Source organism: Somniosus microcephalus, chromosome 1 (genome assembly GCF_052327205.1).
Source record: "Somniosus microcephalus isolate GS21.2 chromosome 1, FLI_Smic_1.0, whole genome shotgun sequence".
Classification (NCBI taxonomy): Eukaryota; Metazoa; Chordata; class Chondrichthyes; order Squaliformes; family Somniosidae; genus Somniosus; species Somniosus microcephalus.
The window spans coordinates 385,889,946-385,911,062 of record NC_140987.1 but is presented as its reverse complement, the minus strand read 5'-3'; the positions used below and the strand labels follow the sequence as shown (position 1 = coordinate 385,911,062).

Sequence of the window (21,117 nt, the reverse complement as noted above, 5' to 3'; positions counted from 1 at the left end):
AACATATGTAAACAGTCCCCGGCAAGGTAAGTGAGAAAGGAGAGAGAGAGAGAGAAATTAAGAATGGTGGGCAGGGGAGGCTGGATGTATCTCTGTGGGCCAGGAGGAACACTCCTGCTCTGCCTGGCCCACAAAGAGTCCATATAAAGTTATTTTTTCAAACTTACCTTGGCCTCTTCTGGCCACTCCACAGACTCTCGCCATGTAAACCTGTAATCCATGCTGTGCATCATGTGATACTAGAACATTCACTAATAATGTCACAAATGAATCTTATCCCTTTTTCTCTTTCCTTTCCTGAAGGCAGTGATTCATGTGGAGGTCACTTTCACAGAATAACGGTTCTTCAGTACCTCACACAAATTGCCATTATTCGTTAGTGAACTTATAGGCCTAGAAATTCAGTTTGGGGCGGCCAGCTCGCTCGCGCCCAGAAAGTACCGCTGCGCGCGGAGCCACTTGCGCCCGCCGGAAATTCAGTTTCAGCGCCCCAACTCGAAGGCGGCCGCTATTCAAGGGTTTCGGCGCCCCCGCTTGGGGCGCTGAAACTGAATATCGGCGCGCTAGGTGCCGCAGCGCCACCCGCTGCGGAGTGGCAGGCTGCGGTACTGCAGGCCTTCCTCCCTCTCTTAAGGGGGAGGTGCCTGCAACAGCGAGATCGCCGCTTGCTAGTGCCGGCAAATGAGCCCGGCACCACGGAGAAGTGCCGGGCTCCCGGAAAACAGCCGGCAATGCCGCGGGGGGGGGTGGTGGAGGAGGCCGGGGAAGGAGGTGCGGGCAGGCGGCCGCTGAAAAAGTGGCCGACCGCACCTCCGCCTTAACTCACCCCACTAACGTTACAGGACGGCCCCGTTTTCTGATCGCTGTTTGCGGCCGCTGCGGAAGAGGCGGCCGCAACTAAATATGGCGGTCAGGCCGGTAGCGGGGCGGTAGCGGGGCACTGCGCACACCGATGACGTCATCGGTGGCGGCGCAGCACTACTGGCTAACGCCGCCATTAGCGCAGCGCTGAATATCGGCGAAAGCTCAGCAAGTGGCGCAAAAGCCCTCTTTGGGCGAAAACTGGGCGCAAAGCCTACTGAATTTCTAGCCCATAGAGTCATGGGCCTAGAAATTCGGTATAGCCGCGTTTGGGGCACTAGTCCTGGCGATGCGCAAAGTTTAGCGCCAAGCGCAATTTAGCGCCACCTAACACGATATTGGGTTGCAGCGCCCCTAAAGGTGATTGCGGCACTAAATCAGGCGCTACACGCTACTCTTAAGGCGCTAACCCGGCAGCGCAACCCAATTTCGCGGCGGCGGGGCGCAGCGAGGGTGCGGTCAATAATCACTTTCCCTGAGACACAGTGGCGCCGGCCAGCTCTTAAAGGGGCAGGTCAATTGGCATCACCAGACACACTCACTGCCTTGTAGGCCTTCAAAGCGGTGGGAGCCTACCTGTGGCGCACCAGCCTAGCAAGACATGGAAAGGGTGAGGCAGAGGGCGGAACGCCTCACTGATGGGGCATTGGATGCTTTGGTTGGCGCAGTGGAATCAAGGCCAAGGAAGATGGTCGGAACGTGATTTATGTTTTGGACAGTCTCCCGGGTGTGAGAGGCAGTTATGTGTCAATGTATTAGTTTTGCTTTCTTGTGCCATAGCTTTCTCATGTTTGAAGGAACCACATTTTGTGTAATGAAACACTTTCTTCATTTACAATGGCCATGCCTGCTATTTACATGCATCGTGCCCTTCACAGGCTTGGGGGTATCAGACCGGTTCCATTCCTGTTCTTGGAATGGCAGCAAGCATTCCGTGAGAGGGGCCTAGAAGCTACTTCTGATCAGCCTCTGACGCGCAGCCTGAGAAGAGCCGCTCGCGTAGAAGTTCAGGCCAGCAGCCATCTTCTCAGCCGCCGACAGAGATGTACTGCACCTTATCTGAGGCTGCAGATCTGGCTGAAGCAGCTGGCACAGCTCAGTCACCACCTCCTTTCTAAATCGCAGCCTTCTGACACACTGCTCCTCCAGCATGTTCATGTAGGAAAACTGCTGTCAGATAACCCTGCCAAGCGTAAGGTCTGCTGTGGCGATGTCTGTTGGCCCTCCTCCGTCTGGCCATGCCCGCCCCCCTCTCCCAGCGTCTCCGTGCCCTTTCCAGATGATTCAGCAGCAGGATGTTCCCCTCCAATGCAGCCCCCATAATAAGTGCCCACAGGAAAGTTCCCCGTTGTCAAGGCTCACCAACAGCAAGGTGATGGTCAGAAGGCTGAAGATCGTCTGCCTGCGCTGGCTCAGTGGTCAAATGGCTCTCAGTGTGCAGCTCAGCAACTCTTTGTAGCTCTCGAGGAAGTTGTGATCCAAAAATGGCTGCCGCTTTTAAACCACACCAGTCCCCTTTAAATAACGCTCCTCCAGCCCGAGAGCGACTTGGTAAGGCCCAGGTAAGCTGTCACTAATAGCGCCAGGCGCTACGGAGGGGGGTGCCACTGAATTTCCGGTCCGGGGCGCCCAAAAGGCGTTGCACACTCAAATGACGTCACAATCAGCCTGCGCCCATGAGCGGGCGCTAAGATTTAGCGCTGGCGCTAAATGCATGCTCAATATGGGGCGAGGCGCTAGGCGCCTTGCGCCCGCTCGGATATTGGCTAGTGCCCCACTTCTCGGCCTCTTTAGGCATTAATCGGTGGCGCTAACAATCGAATTTCTCCCCCATAGAGTTATACAGCACAGAAAGAGGCCCTTTGGCCCATCGTGTCCGCGCCGGCCATCAAACCCTATCTATTCTAATCCCATTTTCCAGCACTTGGTCTGTAGCCTTGTGTGCTATGGCATTTCAAGTGCTCATCTAAATGCTTCTTGAATGTTGTGGGGGATCCTGCCTCTACCACCCTTTCAGGCGGTGAGTTCCAGATTCCAACCACCCTCTGGATGAAAAAGTTTTTCCTCAAATCCCCTCTAAACCTCCTGCCCCTTACCTTGAAACTATGCCCCCTGGTTATTGACCCCTCTACTAAGGGGAAAAGTTCCTTTCTAACTACCCTATCTATGCCCCTCATAATTTTGTACACCTCAATCAGGTCCCCCTCAGCCTTCTCTGTTCTAAGGAAAACAACCCCAGCCTGTCCAGTCTCTCTTCATAGCTGAAGCGCTCCAGCCCAGGTAACATCCTGGTGAATCTCCTCTGCACCCCCTCCAATGCAATCACATCCTTCCAATAGTGTGGTGACCAGAACCACACACAGTATTCCAGCTGTGGCCTAACTAGCGTTTTGTACAGCTCCATCATAACCTCCCTGCTCTTATATGCTATGCCTCGGCTAATGAAGGCAAGTATCCCATATGCCTTTTTAACCACCTTATCTACCTGTCCTGCTGCCTTCAGGGATCTATGTACATGCACACCAAGGTCCCTCTGATCCTCTGTCCTTCCTAGGGTCCTACCATTCATTGTGTATTCCCTTGTCTTGTTAGTCTTCCCAAAATGCATCACCTCACACTTTTCAGGGTTAAATTCCATTTGCCACTGTTCTGCCCATCTGACCAACCTGTCTATATTGTCCTGTAGCCTGAGGCTTCCCTCCTCGCTATTTACCACTCCACCAATTTTTGTGTCATCTGCGAACTTACTGATCATGCCTCCAACATTCATATCTAAATCATTAATGTACACTACAAACAGCAAAGGACCCAGTACCGATCCCTGCGGTACCCCACTGGACACAGGCTTCCAGTCACAAAAACAACCTTCGACCATCACCCTCTGCCTCCTGCCACTAAGCCAATTTTGGATCCAATGTGCCAAATTGCCCTGGATCCCATGGGCTCTTACCTTCTTGACCAGTCTCCCATGCGGGACTTTGTAAAAAGCCTTACTGAAGTCCATGTAGACGACATCAACTGCACTACCCTCATCCACATACTTAGTCACCCCCTCGAAAAATTCAATCAAATTGGTTAGACATGATCTACCCCTGACAAAGCCATGCTGACTATCCTTAATTAATCCATGCCAAGTGGAGACTAATTCTGTCCCTCAGAATTTTTTCCAATAATTTCCCTACCACTGATGTTAGGCTCACTGGCCTATAATTCCTTGGTTTATCCCTACTACCCTTCTTGAATAATGGTACTACGTTAGCTGTCCTCCAGTCCTCTGGCACCTCCCCTGTGGCCAGAGAGGTTCTGAAAATTTGTGTCAGAGCCCCTGCAATCTCCTCCCTTGCCTCACACAACAGCCTGGGATTCATCTTGTCTGGGCCTGGGGATTTATCCACTTTTAAGCCCGCTAAAACCGCTAGTACCTCCTCCCTCTCAATACTAATTTGTTCAAGTAGATCACAATCCCCCTGCCTGATTTCTATGCCTACATCGTCCTTCTCCATAGTGAACACAGATGCAAAATATTCATTTAAAACCTCACCCACATCTTCCGGCTCTACACACAGATTGCCACTTTGATCCCTAATGGGCCCTACTCTTTCCCTGGTTATCCTCTTGCCCTTAATATACTTATAAAACACCTTGGGATTTTCCTTTATTTTGCCCGCCAGTGTTTTTTCATGCCCCCTCTTCACTCTCCTAATTTCTTACTTAAGTACCCCCCTGCACTTTCCATACTCCTCTCGGGCTTCCACTGTTTTTAGTCCTTTGTATCTGCCAAAAACCTCCCTTTTTTTCCTAATCCATTCTTGTATATCCCTTGACATCCAGGGTTCCCTGGGCTTGTTGGTCCCACCCTTGACCTTTACTGGAACATGTTGGCGTTGTGGGAACATAGAAACATAGAAGATAGGAGCAGGAGTAGGCCATTCGGCCCTTTGAGCCTGCTCCGCCATTCAATGAGATCATGGCTGATCATCCAAATTCAGTACCCTGTCCCTGCCTTCTCCCCATATCCCTTGATCCCTTTAGCCTTAAGAAATATATCCAACTCTTTCTTGAATATATTTAATGAACTGGCCTCCACCACCCTCTGTGGCAGAGAATTCCACAGGTTCACCACTCTCTGGGTGAAGAAATTCCTCCTCATTTCAGTCCTAAATGGCTTACCCCTTCTCCTTAGCCTATGACCCCTGGTTCTGGATTCCCCGGCCATCAGAAACATCCTTTCTGCATCTAGTCTGTCCAGACCTGACAGAATTTTATAGGTTTCGATGAGATCCCCTCTCAATCTTCTAAACTCCAGTGAGTATAAGCCTAATCGACCCAATCTCTCCTCGTACGTCATTCCTGCCATCCCAGATATCAGCCTGGTGAATCTTCGCTGCATTCCCTCCATGGCAAGAACATCCTTCCTCAGGTAAGGTGACCAAAACTGCACACAATACTCAAGGTGCGGTCTCACCAAGGCCCTGTACAACTGCAGCAAGACATCCTTGTTCTTGTACTCGAACCCTCTTGCTACGAAGGCCAACATACCATTTGCCTTCTTAACCGCCTGCTGCACCTGCATGCTTACCTTCAGCGACTGGTGCACAAGAACACCCAGGTCTCTTTGCACTTCCTCTTCTCCCAATCTATTGCCATTCAAATAATAATCTGCCTTCCTGTTTTTGCCACCAAAATGGATAACCTCACATTTATCCACACTATAGTGCATTTGCCATGTTTCTGCCTAATCACCCAACCTGTCCAAATCGTACTGGAGTTTCATGACATCCTCCTCACAGCATACCCTCCCACCCAGCTTTGTGTCGTCTGCAAATTTGGAGATATTACATCCAATTCCCTCGTCCAGATCATTAATATATATTGTGAACAGCTGGGGTCCTAGGCCCGATCCTTGCGGTACCCCACTAGTCACTGCCTGCCACTCGGAAAACGACCCGTTTATTCCAACTCTTTGCTTTCTGTCTGCCAACCAGTTCTCTATCCAAGTCAATACCTTGCCCCCAATCCCATGTGCCTTAATTTTGCACGCTAACCTCTTATGCGGGACCTTATCGAAAGCCTTCTGAAAGTCCAAATACACCACATCCACTGGTTCTCCCTTATCTATTTTACCAGTTACATCCTCAAAAAATTCCAGTAGATTAGTCAAGCATGATTTACCTTTTGTAAATCCATGTTGACTTTGTCCGATCCTGTCACTGCTTTCCAAGTGCTCTGCTATTACATCTTTTATAATGGACTCTAGCATTTTCCCCACTACCGATGTCAGGCTTACCGGTCTATAATTCCCTGCTTTTTCTCTGCCACCTTTTTTGAATAGTGGGGTAACATTAGCTACCCTCCAATCCATGGGTACTGTTCCAGAGTCTATCGAGTTCTGGAAGATGACCAGCAATGCATCTACTATTTCTAGGGCCACTTCCTTAAGTACCCTGGGATGTAGATTGTGGGTGTTGGTCAGGCTATTCACCCGTGGATGGAGAAGGAAGAGATAGCACAGGTGAACCTGATCTTGGCCTCACCCAATGTTTAGACACCCACTTTCCAGGATGGGCCAATGTACAGCAATCAAAAGCAGGAGCCCTGGCTAAATGTTCTCCTCCACTGCTCGGGCCACTGAGGACAAGCGTAGTCACTCTGGCTGAAATCTTACAAGTTCATTATAAATTAAACTAAACTAATAAGGGGGAAAATTTGGGTTGTGCCCCCTTTGGGGTGCTAACTTCACCGGAGGCGGGGTGCTACTGGAAGTGCTCCCGCTCCCTCTTGGGGCATTCCCATTCAATATCGCGGCACTACGTGCAACAGCGCCACGCGCATCGGCATGTTGCGCCGCGGTACTACAGGCCTCCCCCCTCTGATTAAAGGGGAGGGGCCTAGCGCAGTGTGCACCGGGGCCCTGCTGGACCACTGGGGAGTGGGGTGCCGGCAAAAGAGCCCGGCACTCAAAAGGAGTGTCGGGCTGACCGATCGCGGCCGGCACCCCGCGGGAGGAGGTCAGAGAGGGCAGGTGCTGGCAGGCGGCCCAAAACAAAATGGCCGCCTGGCACCTACCCTTTAATTTGCACTGCCCCGGCCGCAAACATGGTACCCTGACCCTGTCAAACATAGCGTCCGGCGGTAAGTTTGTGGCCGGGGCGCTGCGCATGGCAATGAAGTCATCGCCGGAGGCACAGTGTCGTGGGGCGCTACCGGCTACCGCCGCCGCTAACCTCCCGCTGAATTTCGCTCGGGGCACTAACGGGAAGCACAAAGCAACCGAATTTTTCCTCCTAACTGTTTTATTAAATGACAGCTATCGGGGCACGAGTTCAATGCTGGAACCTAATTATAGGGGCCATCATCTAACTTTTCTGACCAGCTTCCAGTTTTGTTACTCATTCACAGGTAAATATTACAAATGACTTGCAGTTGGGAGTTTCTTAATTTGAAGTTACCTGGACTGCATGGGAGATGGCAAGGCCTGCATAGGCTGGTGGAATTCTTCCATGCATGAAAACCACCATTGCTGACACCACGGTGATGAGTATGATGCTTATGAGATCGAGGCGGACAGCCAGCCATCGCATGCCGCAGCTGAATAGGAAATGTGGACTTTGATTACAATCCAGTAGCTCCTGGTACCTGAGAAGGAGTGGCACCAACACAGAATTAAGTGGCAATAAGTCTGATTTCTGCAACGCTGGGTGTGTATTACAGATGTGCACTGAGATTAACTACATCAACCAACAGCAAAACAGCTTCAATAGTTATGCAGGATGTTCTGCCACCAGATGTCAGCAGTGTCGTTTCTACACGATTATTTAGTAGCTACACTCATGACATCTACCAGCACAAAAGCAGGTATTACCAATTAACTGGCAAAACGTGGCTAAAATATGTGTTTTGGTTATATTTTTCTAATTCAAGCTTCGGAAACAGATAGAGACTATATTCACCTTAGAGAACAATATTTATTCTACGTCTATTTTTATTTAGTATAGAAATTGTGTTAATTTGACATCAAAATAGTGTGATTTTAGTGCCTGCATGTTTTACAAATAACATTTAATTTTAATTTTTGTTATTGGCTTTTCATAATTTTATGTACAAATGCAAGTTTCATGATCCTGCATTGTGTTTTCAAGCGGCTAATGGATTGGTACATTAAATTTGTTGTCATGAGAGAAGAAAGAATGTGCATTTTTTAGTGCCTTTCACATCCCCAGGACATCCTAAAGCACTTCACAGCCAATTAAGTACTTTTGAAGTGCAGTCGCTGTTGTCATGTAGGCAAACATGGCAGCCAATTCACCCACAGCAAGGTCCCACAAACTAAATTGAGATAATTGACCAGATAATCTGTTTTAGTGATGTTGGTTGAGGGATAAATGTTGGCCAGGACCCTGGGAGAACACTCCTGTACTTCTTCAAATACTGCCATGGGATCTTTTGCAACCACCTGAGCAGGAAGACTGAGCCTCAAGATGATGACTCATCCAAAAGAAGGCAGCTCGAACCGTGCAGCACTCTCACAGTCCTGCAATGAAGTGTCAGTTTACATTATGTGGAATGGGTCTTGAAACCACGTCTCTCTGACTCAGAACACTTTAGGTAGATCAAGGCAATTTGATTCTTATTGATCACTGGCGTTCACTGATGCAAGGAATACATGGGCTGCTACCTATGTCCAACATGATGTCCGTTCCACCTACCTATAATAATACATTAAAATTTTACATCTACACGGACTTCCTGTCCACAAAACCTTACTTGCAGTTGTCTTGTTTTTGTCATACATTTGTGTCAACTTTTTCCACTATAAATTCCTATGTCCACATTTATAATGGAAACTGCCTGTGTAAACTTGTCACACTGTAATTATTCTCTCCAACCAGAGCCTCAGTTCCAGCCAACTCTACTTCTCTTGGTTCCCACATTGCTGTAAATTTTGCTATTTAAATATAAATATTAATAGTACGATGTGAAAAAAGGAAAGGCTGTATGGCTTTAAAATGGGGATTAAATTACAACTGTGCACTGGTCCAATTATCCCCCGCACTCTAATCCCATTTTATCTGATGACTACACTTGGCATCGTCTCTCCATGTACAATACCACAGAAGACTGACATGTTTAAAATATAATCCTTTCTATAGCTCTTTGTGACTATTATATAGGGGCTCTACTATATTTTAATGTAACTAGTTAATATCTATTTGATCTTTTACATATATTAATTGTGCTTCGTTGTACAGTTAATATATTTTAGCGTTTTACTTTGATGAGAAAGTATTTGCTACTCACTTTTGCAGGAACTCACTTTCCTTGTCATAAGCGTGGATGGTGGCCAAACCCTGGATACTGGAGGTAATGTGAGATGTAAACGGTGACTGGCTGATACTGTCCATACGCTTAAGCTCACGAACTAACACCCTGCCAAGAGGCACAGAATTCAGCATATTACTACCAATTATTCACTTCCTTTCCACTCCAATTTTTTTCCGGAATGATTATTTGCACTGCTTTTTTGACTTTCTCTGCGCATGCGCGCCCATTTGGTACTGTGCATGCGCACTCGATTCTTCGGCTCTGTGCGGAGAAGGTCAGGGGATTGGATGGATGGGGAGTTGGGGAGGAAAGAGGGGCTCAGAGGGGAGAGAGGGAGCAAAGAGGATTGAAGGGGGGGAGAGGAGAAGGGATCAAAGGGGGGGGGAGAGAGGAGAGGGGATTGAAGGGGGAGGAGAGAGCAAAGGGGATCGAAAGGGGAGGAAAGAGGAGGGGGGATCAAAGGGGGGGAAAGGAGAGCAGATCAGAGGGGAAGAAGGTCAGGAACTTGTTGGGGGGTGGGGGGAAGGTCCTAACCTGGGAGGGTGAGCCCTGTCTGTTCTCTGAAAGCAGTAGTGTTAGCACTGTGAGCTCTGTCTGGAGCCTGGCTGTCACAATGAATGGATCAAATTACACATTGCAAAGATCTTGATTACTCAGGCAGGCAGGATCTAATTACACATTCCAGACAAACTGCTGAGTGTGTCTTGTCCTCCAAGGGGACCAATCAGAAATCTGGTCTTGTCATCGAAGGGGACTAAACAGAACTTTGGTACTGCAAATACATGCTGCCATTTTTTTCCTCTTTTCTTCCCTTTTGACCCAAAACAGAAATGTACTGAGATACGGTTCCAAAGTTACTGGCAGCCCTCTGTTACTTCACTCTAGTGCCCATTCTTCATCTGTGAGCCTAGATAGTGAATATTCGACTATATGTTTCGCAGCCAAGTCCAATCATTCAATGTCCATGCATGTACCCTTTCCAGCAGAGTAGAAACACTGGTTGATTTTTTTCTGCTCCCTAACTCAGCGACAATGAAGCTAGCTGTAGAGTCCCAGCAGTATTTGAGCTGAGATCAGCTCACTTACCCCATAACAGGAGTGTTATGGAATTCTCTCCACTTGCCTGGATGAGTGCAGCTCCAGCAACACTCAAGAAGCTCAACACCATCCAGGTCAAAGCATCCTGCTTGATTGGTACCCCATCCACCATCTTAAACATTCACTCCCTCCACCACCGACGCACCATGGCTGCAGTGTGTACCATCTACAAGACGCACTGCAGCAACTCTCCAAGGCTTCTTCAACAGCATCTCCCAAACCCACAACCTCTAACACCAAGAAGGGCAAGGGCAGCAGACGCATGGGAACATCACCACCTCCAAGTTCACCTCCAAGTCACACACCATCCTGACTTGGAAATATATCATCGTTCCTTTATCGTCGTTGGGTCAAAATCCTGGAACTCCCTCCCTAACAGCACTATGAGAGTACCTTCACCATATGGACAGCAGCGGTTCAAGAAGGCGGCTCACCACCATCTTCTCAAGGGCAATTAGGGATGGGCAATAAATGCTGGCCTTGCCAGTGAAGCCCACATCCCATGAACATAAGAACATAAGAAATAGGAGCAGGAGTAGGCCAATCGGCCCCTCGAGCCTGCTCCGCCATTCAATAAGATCATGGCTGATCTGATCCTAACCGCCAATCTACTATCACAGAACCATCTCCTGAATCTAACAGAATTAGACACACGAAATAGGAGCAGGATCAGGCTACACGGCCCCTGGGCCCGCTCTGCTACCCACAGGGCCATGTCCGATCCGAACCTAGACTCATGTCCAAATTCCTGCCCGCTCCCCGTAACCCTTAATTCCCTTTACTTCTAGGAAACTGTCTATTTCTGCTTTAAATTTATGTAATGCTGTAGCTTCTACAGCTTTTTGGGGCAGCATATTCCGTGGCAGCACGGTGGCATAGTGGTTAGCACTGTTGCCTCACAGCGCCAGGGCCCCGGGTTCGAATCTGGCCTCGGGTGACTGTCTGTGTGGAGTTTGCACATTCTCCCCGTGTTTGCGTGGGTTTCCTCCGGGTGCTCCGGTTTCCTCCCACAGTCCAAAGATGTGCAGGTTAGGTTGATTGGCTATGATAAAATTGACCCTTAGTGTTAGGGGGATTAAATACGGGGATAGGGTGGGATATGTGTTGGTGTAGGGGTTACGGGGATCGGGTGGGATATGTGTCGGTGCAGGCTCGATGGGCCGAAATGGCCTCTATCTGCACTGTGGGGTTTCTGTGATTCTGTGACCTACCACCCTCTGAGTGAAGTAGTTCCTCCTCATCTCAGTTTTGAAAGAGCAGCCCCTTATTCTAAGACTATGCCCCCTAGTTCTAGTTTCACCCATCATCGGGAACATCCTCCCCGCATCCACCCAATCCAACCACTTCACAATCTTATATGTTTCAATAAGATCGCCTCTCATTCTTCTGAACTCCAATGAGTAGAGTCCCAATCTACTCAACCTCTCCTCATATGTCCATCCCCTCATCCCCGGGATTAACCGAGTGAACTTTCTTTGTACTGACTCGAGAGCAAGTATGTCTTTTCTTAAGTATGGACACCAAAACTGTGTGCAGTATTCCAAGTGCGGTCTCACCAATACCTTGTACAACTGAAGCAATACCTCCCTATTTTTATATTCTATCCCCCTAGCAATGAAAGCCAACATTCCATTGGCCTTCTTAATCACTTGCTGCACCTGCATACTAACCTTTTGAGTTTCGTGCACCAGGACCCCCAGATCCCTTTGTACTACAGTACTTTCCAGTTTCTTGCCATTAAGATAATAACTTGCTCTACGATTTTTCCTGCCAAAGTGCATAACCTCACTTTCCAGTATTGTATTCCATCTGCCAAATCTCTGCCCACTTACTTAGCCTGTCTATGTCCCCTTGCAGGTTTTTTATGTCCTCCTCACTCACTACTTTCCCTCCCATCTTAGTATCATCTGCAAACTTTGATATGTTACACTCGGTCCCCTCCTCCAAATCGTTAATATAGATTGTAAAGAGTTGGGGACCCAGCACTGACCCCTGCGGAACACCACTAGTTACTGATTGCCAGTCTGAGAATGAACCATTTATCCCAACTCTCTGCCTTCTGTTAGATAGCCAATCCTCTATCCATGCCAGAATATTACCCCCAATCCCATGATTTTTTATCTTAAGCAATAATCTTTTGTGTGGCACCTTGTCAAATGCCTTTTGGAAGTCTAAATACACTACGTCCACTGGTTCCCCTTTATCCACCTTATATGTTACTTCCTCAAAGAACTCCAGCAAATTTGTCAAACATGACTTCCCCTTCATAAAACCATGCTGACTTTGTCCTATTAAATTATGATTATCCAAATGTCCTGTTACTGTCTCCTTAATAATGGACTCCAAAATTTTACCTACCACAGATGTTAGGCTAACCGGTCTATAGTTTCCAGCCTTCTGTCTACTGCCCTTTATAAATAAGGGTGTTACATTAGCAGTTTTCCAGTCTGCCGGGACCTTTGCTGAGTCCAGGGAGTTTTGGAAAATTATTACCAATGCATCCACAATCCCTACCGCCACTTCCCTCAAGACCCTAGGATGTAAGCCATCAGGTCCAGGTGATTTATCCGCCTTGAGTCCCATTATTTTACTGAGTACCACTTCCTTAGTGATTTTGATCGTGTTTAGCTCCTCCCCCCCTATAGCCCCCTGTTTGTCCAGTGTTGGGATATTCTTCGTGTCCTCTACTGTAAAGACTGATACAAAATATTCATTCAGTGTTTTTGCCATCTCCATATTTCCCACCATTAATTTCCCGGTCTCATCCTCTAAGGGACCAACATTTACTTTAGCCACCCTTTTTCTTTTTATATAACTATAAAAACTCTTACTATCTGTTTTTATATTTTTTGCTAATTTATCTATCTTCCCTTTCTTAATCAATCTTTTTGTTATTTTTTGCTGTCTTTTAAAGTTTTCCCAATCCTCTATCCTCCCACTAGATTTGGCTACCTTATATGCCCTTGTTTTTAGTCGAATACTATCCTTCATTTCTTTACTTAGCCACGGATGGCTGTCTTTTCTTTTACACCCTTTTCTTCTCAGTGGAATATATATTTTTTGGAAGTTGTAAAATAACTCCTTAAATGTACACCACTGATCATGTATCGTCTTACCCTTTAATCTATTTTCCCAATCCACTCTACTCAATTCCGCTCTCATGCCTTCATAATCTCCTTTATTCAAGCTTAGCATGCTTGTTTGAGATCCAACCTTCTCACCCTCTAATTGAATATGGAATTCAACCATGTTATGGTCACTCATTCCAAGGGGATCCTTTACTGGGACATTTTTAATTAATCCTGTCTCGTTACACAGGACCAGATCTAAGGTTGCTTGCCCCCTGGTCGGTTCAGTTACATACTGCTCAAGAAACCCATCCCTAATACACTCAATGAACTCATCCTCAAGCCAGCCCTGCCCAATTTGATTTGTCCAATTAATATGATAGTTAAAATCCCCCATAATTATAGATGTTCCCTTATTACAAGCCTCAACTACTTCCTGATTGATACTCCGTCCAACAGAGTTGCAACTGTTCGGAGGCCTATAGACTACGCCCAATAGTGTTTTTTTCCCCTTATTATTCCTTACCTCCACCCAAACTGTTTCATTATCCTGATCTTTTGACCCAATATCATTTCTCTGTATTACAGTGATTCCTTCCTTTATTAACATAGCCACCCCACCTCCCCTTCCTTCCTGCCTGTCCTTCCTGATCGTTAAATAACCTGGTATGTTTAATTCCCAGGCATTGTCACCCTGCAGCCATGTTTCTGTAATGGCCACAAAATCATACCCATATGTAGTTATTTGTGCCATTAACTCGTCTATTTTGTTACGAATGCTACGTGCATTCAGATAGAGAACTTTCAAATATGTTTTGTGACACTTAGTTCCTGCTTTTGCCCTTTTTATTACTTTACCTTTTACTCCATACCTTCTGCCCCTTCCTGACATGCTCTGGTTTTTAATTTCCCCACTGCTACCTAAATCTATGACCTTCTCTGTTGTCATTTTTATTATTTGCTCTCTAGGAACCTCCCCCCGCACTAGTTAGTTTAAAGCCCTCTCTACAGCCCTAGTTATATGATCCACCAGGACTCTAGTCCCAGCACTGGCCAAGTGAAGCCCGTCCCAACGGAACAGCTCCCTCCTGCCCCAGTACTGGTGCCAGTGTCCCAGGAAGCAAAACCCATTTCTCCCACACCAGTCTTTGAGCCACGCATTTAACTCTCTAATTTTATTTGTCCTAGCCAAATTCGCTCATGGCTCAGGTATATTATTACCCTTGAGGTTCTGTTTTTTAATTTGACCCCTAGCTGCTCATACTCCTTTAACAGAACCGGCTTCCTAGTCCTATCTACGTCGTTTGTACCAACATGGACCACGACAACTGGATCCACCCCCTCCCACTGCAAGTTTCTTTCCAGCCCAGAGGAGATGTCCTTAACCCTGGCACCGGGTAGGCAACACAGCCTTCGGGACTCTCGCTCTCAGCTGCAGAGAACTCTATCTATCCCCCTAATAATACTATCCCCTACCACTACAACATTTCTATTTACTCCCCCCTCTTGAATGGCCCCCCATTCCACGGTGCTGTGGCCAGGTTGCTCATTCTCCCTGCAGTCCCTGCTCCTGTCCCCACAGGGAGTAAGAACCTCGAACCTATTGGACAAGAGCAAGGGCTGCGGCTCCTCCAGCTCTACCTGCTGGATCCCCGTACCTGCCTCACTCGTAGTCACACCGTCCTGTCCCTGACCATGGGCTACATCTGAATTAATTAACTTCATAGGTGTGACCACCTCCTGATACACAGAGTCCAGGTACTTCTCCCCCTCCCTGATGTGTCGCAGTGTCTGAAGCTCAGACTCCAGCTCATCAACACGGAGCTGGAGTTCCTGTAGCAGCAGACACTTGTCACAGACGTAATCACCATGAGCCTCAATGGGGTTCACCGGCTCCCACATCTCGCAACAGTAACACATCACCTGCTCCATTCTATGTAATTAATTACATTTTTTATTCTTAGTTATGGACACCCTCTGCCCGATTTTAGATGCTAGTATCCCCTTTAATTAATTGGATTTAAATTAAATCAATCCCTCTAGTTACACCAGTTAAATGGTTTACCAACAGTGACTCTGCACCAGAAAGGCCTTATTAACTCCAACCCACAGAGTTAAAGTTTGAAAAGAGCACCTAACACCCCACTTACCCTAACTCACACTTACCCAAACTCAGAGCACTCTTTGATGACTCGCACTCAGTGCTTGCTCGCACTAGGACTGGTCTTTTTATACTGTTTGTTTGTTTACAGCCAAATGAGTCACCCCTGCTGATTGGTTAGAAAACTGGTTTCCACTGCCTGCTGTGCCAATTTACTCCTACTGCAGTGTAACCTTGTTTTACTCTTCTTAAACCAACAGAATCCCAAATATTTAACTTTTCCCCTTGAATGAATAAAAAATACATGAATCAAATCAGGGAACCATCCTAGTATGTATGGCTCAGGCCCAAACAACACAGTTCATTCAGTCAGCCACAATGATAGCCCCCCGAAATTGATTTTTTTAATTACATATTTTTGGTTGTCAGCCTCTTGATGGCATTATTAGAACATCACTGGTTTTGTTGCCCACACAGCAGTTGAGGCATACAACTCTCATTAAAAGAACATTATCTTGTTAACACAGAGTTTGGTCAATATTATTGTGTCATAGCTCCTAAAGTTCATCTTTAAAAAAAAAAAAGTTTATGCAATTGTTAAAACCAATAAAGCGAAGATTAAGTCATGGAAACAGATTATATCCCACCTATAGTCCAATAGTAGTAAATAATGATTCTGTTTGACAGGCTAGGAACTCGGACTAGCTGCAAGACTCCTCGAACAGAGCAATCTCTCCTCTCCATTAATATTAGATTTATTGAAATAGGGAAATGAGCCAAAGGGACGTTACCTTGAGATCCTGTTAACTATCATGAAGATAATGCTGAGTGGTAACACTGAAATGAGGAACCACGGGAAGACTGAGCTGACGACACCGAGACAGAACAATATAAGAATGATATTCTGAATCAACATCTCAGTCTGAGTGGTCAGCCGCACATCCACTGAAAAGAGAACAGGTAGAATATTTGAGTTGAGAAACTTTATTTTCCCTTATGACACATGTGCACAATATTCCTATGTGTGCTCTTTCTCAACAGATATACAATAATTATAAAGGAGAAGGTATACAGAGAAATTGAGCACCACAGATTAAAGACAATGGGGGAGAAATTGGGTGAGCAGCGCCACCTGTTAGCGCCTAAAGAGGCAGGCAGTGGCTGTAGCGCCACTGGCTGCGCCTCCCGCGATATTCAGGAGGGGCGCTAATGGTGGCGTTAGCCTGTTGCGCTGCGCCGTCACCGATGACGTCATCGGTGTGCGCAGCGCCCCATTCGTGCCCCGTTTGCGATATTTGGTAGCGAACGGCGCAGTTGCGCCGTTCGCTACCCGCGCCCGGTTCACGGGGCCTTACTGTGCCGGCAGCGGCGCAAGTTAAGGTGGAGGTGCGGGGTGGCCACTTTTTCGGCGGCCGCCTGCCATCACCTCCGTCCCCGGCCTCCTGACCCCACCCCCCCCTGCGGCATTGCCGGCTGTTTCCCGAGAGCCCGGCACTTCTCCTTGGTGCCGGGCTCATTTGCTGGCACTCGCGAGTGGGGATCGCGCTATTGCAGGCACCTCCCCCTTAACAGTGGGAGGAAGGCCTGCAGTACCGCAGCGTGCCGTGCCGCAGCGTGTGGCGCTGCGGCACGTTGCGCTGCGATAATCAGTTTCAGCGCCCTAAGAGGGACGCGGAGCGCCTCGAGCCTCGCCCCGTGTCCCTTGAGGGGCACTGAAACTGAATTTCTGGCGATTGGTATTACTCCGATCGCTGCGCTAAATCCTGCGCTCAGGCGACTTTTGCGCCACTTTGGCGCCCCAACCCAATTTCTAGGCCATTACCTCTTCTGTATGAAATGGAGCTCCTGCTGCAGTCGACTAAAATGGTGTAACTGGCTGGTGGACATGTTTAGGATAATGAAAGCCAAAGGGGATACATAGAAAAGCAAACTAATCTGAAACTAACTATTACTAAGGGGTTACAGAGTGCATTGTGCTTCAAAGCTCTTTGCAGGGATCTGACACAATACTTCCATCTTCCAGCATGACCAGAAAATGAAATGAGCCAACTAACTTTTTACTATGGCTGCTGACAGAATATAATCTTCCATAGGGCTAGGCTGTTCTAGTCAACTATTCATCCCCTCCAGAGGTGCAATATTCCACTACTGTCATGCGCTCTCCTGCAAAGAGATGTTAATACTCGCTTGTTGAAAGCAATTAAATTGGAATGACAGTTGACATGAGCATTTATGCCTTTACCCTTTGGCTTTTACTTCCAGAGCTAGAAAATCACATTTATAATTGTTACTCAGAGAAAAATGCACAATGGTGTGCAGCAAGACTCATCCTGAAAAATGTCATAAATCTAAATTTAGTAATCATGAATCATAATCATTTTGTGTTTGTTGAATACACTATAGTTCCCACTGTTGCCCGGTTTTATTCTCTACCTTTTGATGTACTTGATATCGCTTAAGTTTATATGAAGATTGTTGTGTATGTCCCTTTAAGGGAATAACTGGTCTCAGACTGCAGTACCGGCAGTGACCATCCCTGTATAAAAGGCCCTGGCAGGCTTCTGTAGTTTCAGTTTCCAGATTGTCTCCATTCAGTAAAGACTTGTTAAACCAACTCCTGCATTCCGTGTCTCCATTAACACACGGATTTAATACTGGCGACGAGTAAGAAACGAACTTACCTGCAACTCAGCAGCACCTCAGACGACGTTATTGAAGGTCGAAGTTGGAAAAGAAAAAAAAAAATAATCCAAAGAAACTCGAGAAACGGGTGTCGACCGTGGGCAACCGCCCTCCAAATCATCGGATTGAAAACTTGCAGGGGAGACTGTCAAGAGCCAGGCTTGGTTCCCCAGTCTGTGGTTTCCCAGCGAATCGGGCTGGTGGCAGGTAGTGCACTGATCCTTCCTGGGCTGCGGCGGGCTAGAGCTCGATCGGGTGGCTCTGCAACGGGGCCGGGCAGCGAGTCGGGAAGCAGAGAGAGAGAGAGGGAGGGTGGAGCACACAGGGCGCGGCCGGTGCTTCGCAGCCGGGCAGCGTTTGGACCTAAGAAGAGGGAGGGAAGTGTCCCAGAGGGTCCGCTCCACGACGGGAACGGTTAAAAATAAAAATACCGCGGAGAGCGGCGTTGACAGCAGCGGCAGCGGCGGGAAAACGCGGGAGGCACCATCTTAACTCGGCGGGGAAGAAGGAAAAGCGCGGGAGGCGCCATTTTGATCCATCGGGGACGAAGGAAAAGCGCGGGAGATGCCATCTTAGATTTTCAAGATGCCAAAGACTGGCGATATCACTGCCTTCGATAATGCAATGGAAGACTGGACCACGTATGTGGAAAGAGTCGAGGTATATTGCGAGGCAAACGAAATAGCCGAGGGGAAAAAGGCATCGGTATTGCTAAATTTAATGGGCGCAAGAACGTACGGCTTATTGCGGGACCTGATTACTCCAACCAAACCGAAGGCGAAGAGTTTTAATGAAATTGTTGCTATCCTACAGGAACACCTAAATCCTACACCGCTGCTGATAGCAGATTTAAATTCCACAGGAGAAATCAGCATAAAAATGAGAGCAATGCTGATTACCTTACGGAACTACGCAAGCTATCAAAGCACTGCCAGTTCGGAGCAGGACTGGCAGATACCTTACGGGACAAATTTGTCTGTGGACTCCTGAGTGAAGGAACCCAGAAGAGGTTACTCTCAGAGAAAGAGCTGACGCTAGATAAGTCTTTCAGCGTGGCAGTATCGTATGAAGCAGCAGCAAGGGGAGCTGCGGAAATACAACAAAAGCCACAGGAATACGGCACCCACGAAATGACACGGGGATTTGCAAAATGTTATCGCTGCGGCAGAACAAACCATGACCAGAAGGACTGCTGGTCCAAGGACAAAATATGCAGGCAATGCGGAAAGATGGGACACATTGCACGAGTTTGCAGGTCTGAGAAGAAGACCAACGACAATAAAAAGGCTACTAAGGAACCGTACAGGAAAGTACAAAAGATGACGGACAGTAGTTCCGAAGACCAGATGAGCGATAGTGAATCCGGGAACAAGAGACTAAGCTGTCTCAAACTTCACAACGTAATCGCAAAAGAGGATCACCGAACCATTTGGGTCACCCTCACGATAGCAGGGTCTCAAGTCAAAATGGAATTGGATACAGGATCAGCTCTAACCATCATGAATCGACGAGACTACGAGCGGCTATTCTCACACATACCCTTGAGAGAGACATCCATTGTCTTGAGGACGTATACGGGGCAAAAAGTATACCCCAGAGGAAAAATAAGGGTGCCTGTCGAATACAACGGCAAGAAAATACGGAAATTGTATCTCTACATTCTGCAAGATGGTGGACCACCGTTATTGGGACGTGAATGGATCAGAAAGATAAGTTTAGACTGGCACTCCATTCAGGCACTGACGTCACTCCTGGACAATTGTCAACAATCTTAGCTGACGCCAAAGAGGTATTTCAACAAGAACTGGGCACTCTTAAAGGCGTAACCGCCTCGATAAAAATAGAGGAGAATACAATTCCCAAGTTTTTCAAAGCAAGACCGGTACCATATGCAATTCGCCCAGCCATCGAGGCAGAGCTGGAGAATCTGGAGAATGCAGGCGTGTTATCTAAGGTAGACTGGAGCGAGTGGGCGACACCCATCGTTCCTGTCTAGAAGAAAACGTTAAACAATAAGTCTGAGGAGTCAAGGAAGATTCGCATCTGTGGGGACTTCAAGGTGACGGTGAACCCAGTCCTTCACACAGTACAATATCCTCTTCCAAGGATAGAAGATATCTTCGCCTCACTATTCGGAGGGAAGCGTTTTACAAAAATTGACCTAGCGCAAGCATATTTGCAGATGGAGGTTGAAGAATCCTCTCGGAAGTATCTCACGATAAACACTCACAAAGGTCTTTACCAGTATAATCGACTGGTATTCGGAGTAGCATCAGCTCCAGCGATATGGCAAAGAGTGATGGAACAAGTCCTGCAAGGGATTCCGAGAACTCAGTGTTACTTGGACGACTTCCTAGTGACAGGTGAAGATGACAGTGAACACCTTGCCAACCTAGAGCAGGTGCTCACTAGACTACGTGAACATGGGCTATGAGCCAATCGCCCCAAGTGTGAGTTTTTTAAGAAACAGATATCGTATTGTGGCCACGTGATTGATGAAGAGGGGTTGCATAAGTCCACTGACAAAATTGAAGCGGTAGTTAAGGCTCCAGCGCCTGAAAATGTGTCACAACTGAGGTCATTCCTCGGATTGGTGAATTACTACCATAAGTTTTTGCCGAATTTGTCCACAATTCTGCATCCACTGAACGCCCTACTACGAACGGGAGTAGCATGGAAATGGAGCAATGAATGTAAGCGGGCCTTTCAGAAGAGTAAGGACCTAATCACTTCAAGAGAAGTATTGGCTCACTACAACCCATCACTACCGATAAGACTGGCGTGTGATGCGTCTCCCTACGGCATTGGGGCGGTACTGTCACATAAATTCCTTGATGGTTCTGAGAGGCCGATAGCTTTTGCGTCACGCTCGTTAACTTCAGCCGAGCGTAACTACGCCCAGATTGACAGAGAGGCCCTCAGCCTGGTGTGGGGGGTGAAGAAGTTCAATCACTACCTGCACAGTCAGAAATTTACTCTACTAAC

General features: G+C 47.4%; 1 protein-coding gene across 1 annotated transcript in view; it reads right to left on the bottom strand.

Annotated features, from left to right (window-relative positions):
- Window positions 1-21,117, bottom strand: part of LOC147125073 (ATP-binding cassette sub-family C member 5-like) — a 243,980-nt gene that overhangs the window by 23,536 nt on the left and 199,327 nt on the right. Inside the window, exons 21-23 of the mRNA XM_085997000.1 lie at window positions 16,242-16,395; window positions 9,160-9,288; window positions 7,311-7,497 (exon numbers count right to left, since the gene is read on the bottom strand). Of these exons, the coding sequence (XP_085853126.1) occupies window positions 7,311-7,497; window positions 9,160-9,288; window positions 16,242-16,395 (470 nt within the window). The remainder of the gene's footprint in view (window positions 1-7,310; window positions 7,498-9,159; window positions 9,289-16,241; window positions 16,396-21,117) is intronic.